The sequence below is a fragment of the Anser brachyrhynchus genome (assembly GCF_964034855.1).
Source record: "Anser brachyrhynchus genome assembly, chromosome: 14".
Lineage (NCBI taxonomy): Eukaryota > Metazoa > Chordata > Aves > Anseriformes > Anatidae > Anser > Anser brachyrhynchus.
Genome location: NC_137709.1, coordinates 2,338,970 through 2,354,296, shown reverse-complemented (window position 1 = coordinate 2,354,296; position 15,327 = coordinate 2,338,970). Strand labels below are relative to the sequence as shown.

General features: G+C 41.5%; 1 protein-coding gene across 9 annotated transcripts in view; it reads right to left on the bottom strand.

The window, feature by feature from the left end:
- The window catches only part of RAPGEF6 (Rap guanine nucleotide exchange factor 6), a 124,876-nt gene that overhangs the window by 41,336 nt on the left and 68,213 nt on the right, over positions 1-15,327 (bottom strand). For all 9 annotated transcript variants that reach the window (XM_080555453.1, XM_080555448.1, XM_080555454.1 and 6 more), the window contains 3 exons: positions 8,639-8,770; positions 1,652-1,835; positions 684-820 (listed from right to left, as the gene is read on the bottom strand). In XM_080555453.1, coding sequence (XP_080411579.1) covers positions 684-820; positions 1,652-1,835; positions 8,639-8,770 — 453 coding nt within the window. The remainder of the gene's footprint in view (positions 1-683; positions 821-1,651; positions 1,836-8,638; positions 8,771-15,327) is intronic.

The window sequence follows — 15,327 nt, the reverse complement described above, 5'->3', positions numbered from 1 at the left end:
CACTCTTCCCCCACATGCCCACTTGGTCACTAACAGAGACTAGAGTCCGCACAGTCCTCGTGGAGTGACGAACTGCTACAGACATTCCAGGTTTCTTGAACAAAGGACAGGGAAAGACTTCAAGGTAATGATTCAGAGTACCTACATTGGGAGCCTGACCACTTCTTTGAACATCTGAATGTGTAGAGAAACTGCTTCTAATTTAGACATAAAGGCCATAATTTGTTAGACCTGATTTGTTTAGATGTTACGGTTATACATTGTTCAAGGATACATCTCCATGTTGGTATGTAAAAGAAACTATATTGTAACAAAAGAGTTATTTTACCAATGGAAATGATGCATTCTCCTGTGCTACAGGTAAAACCCTTATAAACAAACCCTTTTAGATATTAGCACTTAAACTGATAACAATCCACAGCATGAACTATAGAACGCTGCTGGTTTTGTCCGTCTCAACCATGCTGAAGTCCTGAACAGGGAAGTCCGTAAGATTCAGCCTGCATGTCACTAAGTGATGGACTAAGGTTTGAGGATTTTGGAAGTGAGTCATAGTAAGAGACAGACTCCCTAGCCTTCAGGTGCGGGAGTGGTGCAGAGAACATCTCCCGGCCCTCTCGCCCAGATGCCCTCGCTGATCTTCTACCTTTGGTACTCAAATCATGCTGTGTGCAGTTACTTACTTCTTGTCCGTCTTCAAGTATGATGGCTCCTGCTTGCTCTACTACTTCAAATATCATCACTGAGCAAAGTTCTCTTCTTACAGACATAGTCATGTTTGCAAAGGCCGGGAGTTGATGCATAAATTCCAATAATTGCTCTGTTAGACAAAGGAAACATTGGTATGAAGACTGCAAGGCCCTGGGGCTCCTTAGATACCTTACCCTCCCACCGGTATATTAAACCTCAGCTTAATTCACGGAAGGAATTGCTCAGTGGTATTACAATCCCTTTTAGTGCCTGCAGCTGAACGAGCCCAGTATGCGTTTTGTTGGCTCGGCAGTCCTGATCGGGCACTGCTCGACTCTTAGGGCAGCAATCTAGCTAAGTGTACAAGCACTTCAACTACAAACATTTAGGAGAACAAAAATATCCTTACAGTACACTAATTATAAGCTTGTTAAGAGCATGAAATGCTTTTCTAGAGTTTAGAGAAATAATCAGAAGTATAGCATAACCCAAATTTTACCATTAAACTAACATCAAATTCTAGTTAGACACTGCAATAAATTAATTTCAAGTGTTTTGCACAATTAAGCTTATCTAACTTATCTATACTCCAGGACTAGTACGTTCTCTTTGACATTCAGTGATTAACTCTATAGTTACAGGCAGTCAAAATTACATTGCTACCCTTATATCAGCTGGCATAATAACTGTGATACTTAACATCTTACGAGTCTCAAAGACTAGTTTTTTGTTTTCTTTTGTTTTTTAAATACTTAGCTTCTCAGAACAAATACTCTCTCGGATAGTAAGAGAAAGATCATTTCATTTACAGCATCACTAGAACAAAGCAGTCTCTTAAAAGCATCATCCATAATTATGAAGATATACATTTAACATCAACTCATTAAACGGCTTACATACATGCTTCTCTCACTGATGTTATATGATACAGTTTTATATAAAGATTTTTTTTTTTCCTCACCAATATCATCATCAGTTTTATCTGCGGGCTCTTTCTCAAGGCACTCTCGTACAACATCTCGCCCCAGAAGTGGATCTGAAGTTCTGTCAATATCTTCATCTTCTTCTTCTTCTTCATCTTCAGAGTCTACAGGTGCTTCTGGAAGACCCGTTAAATCAACATCTCCCATCTCACTTTCTGTAGCCTAAAAAGAAGACATCCATCAGACAAAGAGTTCAATGTCTCCAGTTAAATAGCAACACCATGCTACAGGAATTATGATTGCAACTTCTGAAAAAATTAGCATACTGGGCATTTGCTCTCTTTACTTATGACGCTCCCAATGAACTACAGGCAATGTAAGACCATTGATACCAACAGTGTCACATGGAGGAAAACTAACCCAGGGTGAGTGGATAAAATTAAAGGGATTTGATCGATTATTCATTTCCATATTGTAACATGGACTTTCATCCTGGCATACAGTTCAGTATGTCAGGTGGAGAATATAAATATGAAAAAAAAAAAAAAGGAAGTAAGGATTACTACTCCCATCTCTGTTGGCTGACTCTTACTTCATAGCATTTGGTCTTTCTTGTGAATTCATGAGGGCAAGTGTTTTTTCAAAATTCAGGAGTTAATATTGACCAAATAATCATTTAATTCAGTAACAACGCTGGTTACCCAATGTCTGTAGACACATTTCTGCTGTCATCAATAGATGGCAATATAGACATCACGCTGAGCAGACACATGAAGCAACAGTATAAGATAAAGCAATACTGGCACCAAAAAGCAGCATCACACAAGAATCGTTTGCAGTATTTTTTCATGTAAAGTTTAAATGATGTAATGGAATGAAAATAGCCTTCCAAAACAGATGGAAGGCAAGGAAAAAAACAAAAAGTAGTTTCGAAACTTCAATTTCCACAGAATACTCCTTCAATCACTTCTGTTTAATTTAAGCCAGCATGCAATTCATTTTTCTGTTCAAATTCAAAAATTTGAACAAGATGTTGCACTTGGAAGTGTAAGGCAATTATACACAGACTTGCAGAAATTGCTTTATTCATTATTATTATTAAGCGAACACAGTATCTATGTATCTATGTATCTAAGTGTATATCTATCTGTATATACAAGTGTATATCTAAGTATCTATGCCCATATACTTGATTGCCAGTCATTTTTGCAACTAGGGGCAGAGTCCCACTAGAACCTTCCCCCACAAAAAAGTCAGAGCATCGTTCATTAACACCAATTCCCTGACGTACCTACAACATTTCACTTCCAACCACTTCAAGAGAATGGCTGGAGAGAGAGCTATCAGCAAATGATCACACCACAAACCGGAGCTGCTGCAAGTCTGTGCTCCATTTGGCACAACCACGGCCACTGCGAGCCCATTTTGATGGCTGAATATTAAAACGGAGATAAAACACTCTTTGCTCTTCTCAAGTTAGAATTATTTCATCAATAACTCAGTGACGGTTACTAATCCTGTCTCGTGCCTACCACTTGAAGCTCTAGACATGACATAAGTAGCTGGAGTGCTGAAGCACTGGTAACTGCTTGGGAAGACTGAGCGGCATCATCAAAACCAACGCTGTCTGATTAAATCCCAGCAGACAGCACTGCCTCCATCTTCCTACACGCTCCATGCTGCTCTCCTAATGCAAGTCCCAGTACTTGGACAGATGGAACAGCACTGCCTTCTTTTCTAGGCAGAAAAATATTGAGTTTTAGATATATCGTTAGATCTTTGAGTGTGTCCTCATTTCAATAATTATCCATCAAACCTAATAAAAAAGGATTACATGATTTAACTATTTCGTTCAGAGTAGGGTAACAATAAATAGGGTTAAATCTTTTATTTTATTATTTTTTTTTTATACTACATCACTTCACTGGCTTATGTAGCTCACATTAACAGCTTTGGAATTAAGCCGAAGTGCAAATTGTGCTTGGAGAGCCTTGGCAGCACATGATCAGTACGGCATTTTATTCAAGGACTTTTCTAGCATTTCTTCATCTAAATTGCCACAATTCATATTATTTTTTTCCAGGCAGAGTAAAAGAAAGTACAATACTGATTCCCATTTTAATTATTGTAAACTAAGGTGAGAAAATTGAGGATATAGGTTCTACAGGAAACCAACACTTCAAAATTTTCATTCTATACCCTACATAGGACAAGAAACCAATCTTCTGTTTTCCTGATAGATAAGTTATAATTTGATCAAGCTACAAAATAGCAGGTCCCTAACCGTTGTTTTAAAGATGATATACAGATGGGCCAGGGAACAGGGGCGGGCCAGGCAGCGCTGGAAGGAAGCGGAGGACTTTGCAGTGCCTGCAGCAGTAGCTGTGCTTCCCAGGCATGATGCTCCCGCTGCTTCCATTATCAAATATCAGTATCATTCTTACCAGAAAACTTATGAACAACTAATTTATAAAGTGTAACCAGAAGCTCCAAACTTCAAATTTTGCACAAATACAGATTTTCAGGACTGGGTCTCTAGGGCAAAAAAAAAATCTGTTGCCAAGTCAGCAGGAACAGACTCCAACGACATGTTACGTGCTGCAGTGGGGAGTTAATACTGGCTTACTGTCAAAACTCTTGTTTGCTTTTTTAAAAACCACACCGTTATTACTTTATACACCACTGCAGATTTTGCCAGTTAACGTGTTTAAGGAGACAGATGCCCTACACACTGGTTTGGGAGCTAAAGATGTCAGAAGCAGCCTTCAAAACGTTTTGGTGATAATGACACATATTCCACTACAGTGTGTCTGAAACATACACTGACAGACAAAAGTATTAAATACACCACATGAAGGATTTCCTGTTCTGTGATAACTCCGTATGATACAGTATTTTAGTGCTCCCGACACAGCCTGCTATTAAGAGCTTGTTTCCTTGTTTTTTTCTCCCCCTTTCCTTCCCTTCACGTCAATTCTTTCATGGGAAAAGTGTCCAAGACTTTTTACAGAATTGATAGAGAAATCCTTAGTAAAGGACACTCCCTGATGCATATTTTATAGATAATCCATTTTAATATCAAATCCTTAACCACAGCCAGAATTATTGCTGGGCAATAACGGTGCTGCCCACAAGTAATATATATTGCCAAAGTGACAAATGAGAGATGACAGAAAAAGAGAGAGAAAAGAACCACTACGCAGACCACTGGCAGAACTAAACAGATAAGGAAAAATAGATGAGAATTTGTCAGTCAGTAGGAGAACAGCTTCGCAAGCCATCGATAAAGGCAACGAATTCATTACACTGTAAGGGAGACCATGCCCACCAACATCTAGCAGTACAATCTGGACAACCTACGTTACCACTGCCAGTCTCCTTAAAGCCTACTCCATGAAAGAGTAAAGGGAAGCGTTTGCTCTGTGCAGTACCTGCAGGATGACTTTTCCCTGAGGATACCTGTTACGAGTCAAAGGGGCTGTTTGCAGAAGTTATAATCCCTCATTTCAACTGTTACATGCATAACTACGCAGCCTCCCCTAATTCTGTCTAAGCACCCAGCTTGGAGGCTGAGCACATTGTCAGAAATGAGATGAAGGAGAAGAAAAAAATGTATATGCAAATTAAATTTAAGCTGTTCTAAAAATTGTAGGAAAAAACTTTTAAATATACATATACACACAAATATACACATCCAACAAAAGGTCTGCAGTCTGACAAAAAGACCTGCTTCGCAGTATTCCAAGCAAGCTGGAATTTGCAATATACACGTTTGGACATTTTGCCACATAAAGACTGAAGGCTTCAACAGGGAGAAGTAATGGTACAGGAGAAGGGAGAAAATATCTTCATAAATTTATTTTCATAAGCAACTAAGGGCTTAATACAGTATGTTCACAGCAGTGCTTACAGGCAGAACTCATTTTCTGCCGATCTCACCTTCAGCTTTACATTCATTTCCTGTTTAACATCCTGAACTGAGATGCAGCTGGAACAAGTGAAACCTCATTTCAACACTATCAATGAATAAAGCGTACACAGATGAGCTGAAAACCTTTCCAAATCTCAATACAAAATGTTTCATTCTTTGGCTCCAATCAGTTTCCTATTCTGGAATTATGGTTGCACTATTTACTGTAAAAATTAATGTTAAGATGTCATTAATTCAAAAGGTCACATCAAGACTACATTAATAAATATTATTCCAAAAATACTGTTCCTCTGCTGACAGTAATGATAGTCCTAGAGAGTTTGGCATGCAATAGATACGAAACCGACTGCAAAAGCAAAGCAACATTTTTCAGTTTATGACAAGCTGTATTTTAAGCTACCAAAAATATTTTCAGCTACTAAGCCAGTACACTACAAATTGTTGTGAATATCAGGGAGCTTCTCCACCTTCATAATACCATAATGAATCCTGGAGGGAACTTTTTTTTTTTTAAACCCTTCTTTCTGATTTCAAAATCTGCCTATATTGATGTGTCATTGCACATAATGCTGAATTAAATGCTGTGCCATGACTTTATCACAAAACATGCAGTTAAAAGCGGGTAACAAACAATAGGGGACTAATCCCAAACTAACTGTTAAAGTTACTGCAATAAATCACGGTGAAATACACAGCATTCTTTGACAGCTTACTATTTGCATGTTACACATAGGACAAGATATGAAAAATGCTTTAAAAACTTAACAGGAGAAAACATAGCTTTTTCTTTTCCCCCCCCCATGACATGTCTGTTGCACGTCCTATCTTCATCTACAGTGTTGATTCTCCAGTGCTGTCTTTAGAAATTAATGACACTGCAGCTAGATCATGTATTGCTGTGATCATCTTTGAAGATCTCACGTGAGTCTGACAGCGGTGACCTGCCTCAGACTGACTCGGAATCCCCACCAGGATTTACAGAGATCTGTGTTCCCTACAAGCTGCAAAAATAGGTGGGTGAATGTCATTGAAAAGGAGATTCCTACTGAAAGGTCCTCACTCCTTCCAGTTCGTATAAAATCTGCACTCAGTTTCACATTAACTAATTTCTAACTCCTCCAGAGACAAAAATACATTTCACCACTGTTTATGTTATAGGGCAGATAAATATGCTACTCCATTATTTCTTTTATTTATGTAATTCTTATTTGTTTAACAATTATGATCTTTTGGCATTTTCTGAAGAATAGGCATGCAACATTTCAAATGCATTTAACCACACATGATAGAGTATTCACTCATTACTGGAATGATATTTTCTTCATTAATAATATATTTCAAGTGCTTTTCACTTACAACAATCTTTCCAAACCACTCAGGTAGGCAGGCAGACAGAAGACGGTCAGGAAAATCGCCCATCAGCCTCAATATATAGATGTTAGGGTACAATACCCAGACTAGTTCTGTTGATTTTGACTAATTATTTTGAGTCAACAGACTTGATTCCAAGGGAAAACAAAATTCAAGCTGTAGAATAAAATCTTCCTACGCCGCTGCTCAGAAATCAAAGGTGCATTTTGAAACCATCATCTACGATGCAAGCTATTGCTGCCCCAGCTGGCAGTGAGCAAATCTAAAGATAACAGATTAACAGTCTAGTCTCTCTATATTTTTGTCCTACTTAATACTCTAAAAGGATTTTTGCTTCTAATGTTTTATCTTTAAAGTTAACTATGAATGCTTTGCTGTAAATAAGATACAACATCAATCTCTGTTTCTGGTGTGGAAAGAGTACTCAAACAGTACCCATGAAAAGGGAACAGGTGTCTAAGATCCAGTTACACCTACATAATGCTAAATAGTTGCTAAAGATTTGATATTGTAGTTAGTTTTCAGCTTAAAAGTGGAATAGTTGTGCAGTTACCAAGACAAACCCAAGATGACCACCCTCATCAACCAGAATGAAAGACACCCATGAACCTGGCTCTGCGATTTGACACGAGGCAGTAGCTCTTGTTCTTTTATAGACAATACAGCTAAGTTATCTCTGGATTTTCCTCAACTTCTATTCACAACAAGCAACACTGGAATTTGTACAGTCAGTTGGTGCAGAGAGCAGGTTTATGGCCATGCTTCTGTTTGCAGAACAGGACATCTTATTGACAACAAACACAGATAATCAAGGAAGGAAGTATTTGACAGGCACAAACTGTTTCATGAAATTTGTACCATAGTCCAGCACGTATCATTAAATGTGACTTTTAAAAGCAACAGCACACTTGTTGGGATATAAAGATGTGAAAAGCATCTCCCCGTGCAGCGCTTCACCTCTCCCAGCTGCGGAGGTGGCACCTCGCCCCAGCGACACAGGCACGAGCAGCAGCAGCAGCAGGAAGGGGAGCCGCAGATAAACAGCCACTGTTTTGCTTACGGAATGTTTAACTCCGATTTCCTTCCTTCCAGAAAAAAATTAATAGGAGCAAGACATTCTCAATATTAACAAGACAAGTCAAAACCAACGCCTAAGTCTTTGTTACATGTGATAAGGCAAGAAATGAACTGGAACCAAATTCTTTTCATGTGTAAGTCCGATGCTAAACGGTATAAGGATTTACTACATTTATTTTATTCCATTCTGTACTGCAACTCCACTAATTTTTCATTATAATTTATCACCTGTATAAATTGTGATTAACCAGCATTTAATAAAACTATAATGAAGTTAAACACTGACACTGATGTTCACCTGCGAACACTGTAATCGCCACCCTCTTCTAGTCACCGTCACCTAGCTCAGTGCTAACAAAACTCACGGCAAGGGAAAACAAGGAATGAATTGCCATCAGAAGCAGAATATGCACGTATCATTACAGATACACTTCTACAAATTCTGTGCAACAGCTTCTGACACATCCTGCCAGCCAACAGCAAAAATAACAAACAAACTTCGGAAGTGGAAGCCTGACCTCGTGTTTTCTGATAAACAGCCGACACCACAGCAGCACAAAATGTTACCCAGAGCAATTAGGAAAGGCAAAATGCAATTTCCAGCTAGGGGAGGAGAAGGAAAAATAAGAAACAAATGCAATTTTACCTGATAGATATCAGACAGGCTGCTGCTCCCAGAATCACTGGCAATGCTACATCCAGACTGGCTTGAAGGGACGTGAGTCACCTGAGGATGAGGATTGTCTGTAAGATGCATCTTGGTAAGATCAGCTGGAAGCTGCAAGTAAAATGGATTTGGGGAAAGGCAGGAAAAAAAAAGAGAGAAACACGTAAATCAGATTTGTTGACAAAGTTATCCGTAAAACCTTTGTTACCTGTTTGAATATTCACTTGTACGTTGACATGTATTTTGAGAAATGTTAATTTAGACTAAGCTTGCCCAATCATACTTATCTTATATAACTGATAATGATTCATCTTTCTATGAAGCAAAGGTCTAGCTTCTTTACAGCTCACTGATACACACCAACAGAATTAAGAGCCCATAAGATAAACATGAGACAATGCCAGCCAAAAAGCTTACAACTTTACCATTAGCTTGTCCTGCAATCCAATATGGAGAAGGATACCTGTTCACAAATTCAAGCCTTTAATTCAAGAATAGCCTCAGAAAACATCAATATACAACAAAGAGTTAAGTAATTTAAAACAAAGTTTTGGTCTATAAACTGCCTTTTTTTTTTTTCATGAGATGAGTACAAAGCAGGGATATTATGTATTTCTGGTACATGCAAATACAATAATGCTTCTATTTTATCCATCCATAAATTAACATGCCTATAAATATGTAAACACATTGTATTGTATACATATACATTATTTGGTTTATGCTCAACTGAATGAAAATAATTTTTTATATTGTATTCCTTTAAAAAAACGTTCTTATACAGAAAAAAAATCTGAATTATTCTGGCAGCATCAACTATCACGATCAAAGGGAAAAGGCTGCTTCTGTAAAACAAACGAAATTCCACGCAGAAGCATCAGCCACTAGATAAAATATTCAGTTCTAATAATTAAAGGACAGTATTGTACAATTGTTGTTTATCTAATACCATCCTTATAAATGGCGACTTTTAAGAGGAGCACTTTAATAAACACTCGTTCACAGATCTGTTTGGAACCCTGACTGGTGCTGTAGGTCTCAGCCCAAAACAAAAGGCTGAGAGAGGCCTCTGACACACACACCATAATTTTGATTTTCAAAATTGTCACGAAGACCATGGGGGATGTTGTGACATCTGTCATCCCCCAGTACATTCCCAGTGCCAATCGTCACTCAAACCTGAAAACCCAAAAAGACTACAAAATTAGTTTTCAATATGCTAATATCTACAACAGTCCTGTTTTGAATGCATCTTAATTTCAAAAAGTACAAGCTATTTGTCCTTCAAATTAGTACGTTTACATCCACATGTATTTGGAAGAGGAGAAATTTGTTTAAAAGGTTTGAAAAGAAAAACATTGCTAAACTTTTATAAACTCCATTTAAAAACAAAACAAAAACCCACTCCAAGCGGTAGATACAAAGCAGCGAACTTCATCCAAGCACAAAGGAAACACAACGCTTTGAGGACTATGTTTAGCCACCAAAAAGTTTTAGAGACTGAAAAAAAAATCTATTTTCAGGACTCGAGAACAGAAAAAAGGTCACAGCGCTCAGCTGACGAAACCCAGCGCGGCGGGGCAAGGAGCACCCGTCACGCCAGCACACGCGGCGGGAGCTGACGTACGCCACGATGCGACCTCTCCAGCGACCGGCAGCGGCACGGAAGCGAAGCGGGACAAGCCGAGAATTAATTCTAGCAGGGAGTGCCAGCTGGCCTCACCTGAAATCCAGGGGGTACTTCTTACACCGCACGTTTTTGTGCCACAATTGGAAAAGCACCATCCATCTCCTGCTAACGGACGGGTGGCAGCGGGCATTACGCTGCCTCCCCCGAGCTCCCCGAGCTGTGGGCATCAGCTAAGGCACCGAGAAGGCCACGGTGCGGGCAGAGGCTGCTCCCCCGGACCTCCTCAGGACACTGCCTCCGTTCATGCCACGGGCAGATGCTGCCCCGCTGCTGGCCTGGGAGGATGCAAAGTGCCCAGGAGCGAGGTCAGCGCGTCGCCTGCCAGGGAGGAGGAAAGGCAGCAGCAAGCCAGCCCGCGAGGAGGCAGGGCTGCTGGCAGGCACCGACCTGCCGTAGGTTGGCATAAATGAGAAACCCAGGAGTTTTAGGAAGTGGCGGAACGAATCAGCCTGGGTGGATTCACTGCCCCTACCTCAATGTGACCGCGGTTTTGCTGTGTGCTCCTCGGGGGTCCCCGTCCTCGCCATCTCCCTGCTCCGACAGCCGGACGCAGCGCGGCTTCTGCCAGAGGCCTGTCCAGCCACGCACGGGCTCTGGTAGCGCCACTTGACACCAGGCAGTTTAAATTAAACTATCTATCCAGATTCCTAATGATTTACAAACTTTCAGTACGGCTCAAGCAGCACTGCCCCAGCAGTTTGTCTTCTCTAACTCTGTGTACAATTTAAGATCCTCATGACAAAGGCCGTTTTATACAGCAAGGCTGAGAGCGACTGCTGGACCAAAACGCAGCTCTCACAATGAGAAGAGAGTTGTGCGTGGAATTTGTCTGTACTTTTCATAAGTACACGCTGAAGACCAGCTCAAACCACCAGCACCGTTCCCCAGGGAGTATTTTTGATCAAGGCATTAATCACTTATAACTGATCTCCATTCCCCCGGCCAGCACCGCCATCAGTCCCCATTGCTTACACCGCACGCGGGCGTCTGTGATGCTCCTGCTGGACTTTGCAATGAGACTGTAAAAGACATTTCGCGCAGGTTAATGTAAGGAAACGCTGCAATATCTCTTTAAATCGGAGAGAGATATAAGGTTTATTTGAGACGAGTGACCTTTAAAGTGCTGCTTGCCACTCTACTCAATCTCCCAAAATAAATCACAGCTTCTGTCTTTTTGTATGTCATTTTTATTACCCAAACCGATTGTTCTTTCCTTCAGAGCTCGCTAAGCAGCAATACGGGGATCGGATGTGTTTGTACCAACATGACAGCGGGCGCGGGAAGGACTCGTGGATGTGGTAATGAAGTTGCTCGAAGTGCTTTAAAATTGTCTGAACTACCGGCAAAAAGCGTTCACTTATCCAACTACAATCTCCACATGGGAGAAGCTTAGAAGCTTATTCCAAATGCATCAGTAACTTGAAAAATTATATGTTACGGAAACAAGGTCAAAACAGCAACATTCACCTATGTCCACATCAGAAACTTTCAGAAGCGGTGTGTAGATATCCCCGGTACCTTCTGGCTAGTCGTGTGCCACAGTACCCGCTGGCAGGAAAACCCTGAATATCCGTGAAACTCTCAAGAGCAATGGTTTAGAAAATAGATTATTCACATACCACTTGAGCTACTAACAATCACCATCCGCCTTCTACCCCAAGAAATTACAGCCTGGAACCCAAATCTGAGCTGCTGGCACAGCCAGTCCTGACACAGACGCCCCGCACGTCTCTGAGCCTGACCTTTCCCAGCGAGGGACAGTTAGCACAACCCCCCCACCGAAACGGCATACTGCGGCTCCGAGCTGCAGGGAGAGGAAGCGAGGAGACCAGAAGCGGAGGAGACCAGAAGTCACAGCCCGCACAGCCACCTCCAGCTCTGCCCTCCCACGGGGCCAGCAAAGTACAGTCAGTGACGGCGCTCCAGAAGAACTGAACCGACGGGGCAGTTTTTAAGACATTGCAAGCGGCGTATGCGAGCTGCTGAGAAGGAAATAAACACTGAGTCCTTCAGAAGCCCGTGCCAACGGCAGCGTGTTTTGCCACACGGGCTCGGAGGCGACAGCAGGCTGGGCTTCTTTTCCCTCAGCATCTGCGAAGGAGGCTTCTGGCGGGCTCCTGTCCTTGGGCATCCTTGTAAAAAGGGTGGTCCTGGGGAAAAGTGTGGAGAAACCCACTGATGTCAAGGGCAATGGACAAAACCCAGGGAGGTTGCGTGGGGAGAGACAGGATTGAAACGGGAAGGGAGGAACCAGGAGGGGACAGGGACCCGACAGCACCCACCACTGCGTGAGGTGTCCTGGGGCAACGGCTCCACGGTGCCACGCGTGACACTGGGGGACCGGCAACAGAGCTATGTGGACCTATACAGATGCTCGCTGGTTTGCTAAAATCACGCTGAAAATGGTTGAAAATTAAAGAAGAACGAAAGAATTGGTGAGAACCTAGTAATACAGCATAAAAGCTATAAATGTCAGTCATGAGCAACTTTAACAGCCAGTAACTTTATCCAAAAAGAAAAATCCCACACAAGAACAACCCTATACATCCCGTAATCTGCTTCAGAACAATTCATCTCCTAATAAACCAGTCAAAACCTGTGCTGCATTTCAATCACTTTGTTTATCGTAAGCAGTATGAAAGAGAGAAGAAGTAAGGAGCACCCCACGGGCCGCAGCGGCCCCGCACTGCGCCCGAGGGCGAAGGTTCGGTGGGCTGGTGCTCCCCGGAGCCCAGCTCTGCCTTCTCGCTTTTCACCAAGGTATACTCCCAAAGGTATACTTTTTATGTTTAAACAGGCAAGGCAGGGCATCTTGATCTAATACAGAATTACCAACTTCCTCAGCCTCGTTTGATGACGAGGGCAGAGGCTCGTTTGATACGTGATTTCTCCCAGGACTGCTGAGGTTCCCGACAGCCCCCAGCCAAGAGCCACGGCGCTGTTGCACCAGCCAGGCCCAGAGACGCTGCGCTTCGGCTAGAAATGGAGTCACCTACCTCGCACAACATGGAATCACGCCTACACACCCCAACCAGACACCAGACATTAGAGAAAATTGCATATTCCTTCCTGTACAGCAGGCACCACCCAGCAAAGACTCACCGGCTGTGTTTTTACAGAGAGGCTTTTGCAGTATTACATTCACTACCAGGGAACTCCTCAGGGAAAAAAAAAAAAAAAAGTGTTGGCAATTCCATTCCCCACCCAAAATACTCCTTAGACTTCTCAAAATCTGCCAGCTACTGACTGAAGACGACACAACAGCAGCAAGAAAAATAACCTACGTGGAGAAGCAGTGCGTTCAGTGGACTCGGTTTCAGTTTTTTACGCAATCAATGACACCAAGCGTTGTGTACATCATGGGACAGTGGATATTTGGATATTTCTGGTCTTACCAGTAAAACGACCCATTTCCATCTCATCTCAAAGCTGAGATACTTCATGTGATTGCTTGGTGTATGAACTGGGGCCTTCATCTCTAAGATTCGTTTAGCCCCATGTATTCCTCTGACAAAGCGCTAACATAAGAGGCAACATTTGTCAGCAGTGGAAGGAGAAGAGCCATTAAGACCATATGCATGCGTGTATATATACAGACATTGCAAAAATCCCTATATTATTTTGTGTGACAGATCACTTATGTCTACAATTGCATTTTAAATGGCAGCAATGCTCTGTACCGCACCTTGTGCACTTGGTAGCACACAAGCAAGGCACGCGTCCTCTTCTGCATCTTTCCTGCACAAACTTCTCGACAGAGAGGCTGAATCACATAGAAACCTCCTAAAATGTTACAAGTCTTCGGCTGTTCTGGGGCATATCTACTCACATATTACAGTACAATACTGTCAGCCACAGTAACTATTTTTTATTAAGAATTAGGCCACTGTCAATCGATTAAGTAGTTGTCACATCCAAGTTTTTACTTTGTGCATCTTCCTGAAAAGTTTACTTGAGCTTACTTTGCCGAAGTAAAACAATAATTTCAACATAAAAACTACAAAGCAAAAAGCGTGCTTTAATTGCTATACCTCGGAAAATGTTGCTTCTCTGTTTCTAGTTCAACTTCTAGGAATGGAGAAGTACTACCCTAAAAAGAACCACAAATTAAAAAAAATATGATTGAAGCAAAACCCACATATCAATTCAATTCCAGATTTTCCAAAACGAAGAGGTTGCAGCTCTATCTTGTAAAAAGACAAAAAGAATTAGTTCTGACAGAAGTAATACCACCCCAGATTTACAAAGGCGCAGTACTTTTCCTCCACTGCCACCAAATGCTTTGCAGCAATTTGGCGACACTGAATTTTTACACGTACACATTTCCACTTTGTTTTCCAGCTATCCAGCGCCGTACTGAGCTGCATTTCCCTGCATCGCATTTGAAAGTATCTCGTTTTCCAGACATCCAGTCTGAGGTGTCTGATAGCCAAAGATGCAGGCAAGACAGCAAAAACTACTGGGATGTTTGTGTTTGAACACGGATTTCCAACTAAAATTCATTTTCTAAATGAGTCTTTGTAATTAATTTAGTTTCACATTAATATTTATATCCATACCTACGGTCACACAGGCTATACAAGTGATCTGCCAACTTTCTCCAAGTCTCATGTCTGTAATTTTTAAATTAATTGGAGAACAAATTCCGACGTACGCTGTATTTCACAAGCTAGCAGACCACTTCTACAGCCCCGAGTGGAGTGCGTCTGCAGTGACACTCACTTCCTACGTAAACACCATTTACTCTCAGCAGTGAAGTCACACAGAATACTTGGGAATTAAATTAAAAGCTAATTTTGGTATGGCAGATTTTAAGACCGCACATGCCCTGTACAACAGAACAAATTACGGGATCTTTTATGAGATGGCCACCAATCCACCCTTCAGAAGCACGCTGAAGATGAATGTTAGCCTGAGGATAAACTTCGCTTTACGTGCTCCCAAGGAAGGCTCTGCCTAAAAATTAAGGTTATAGAAA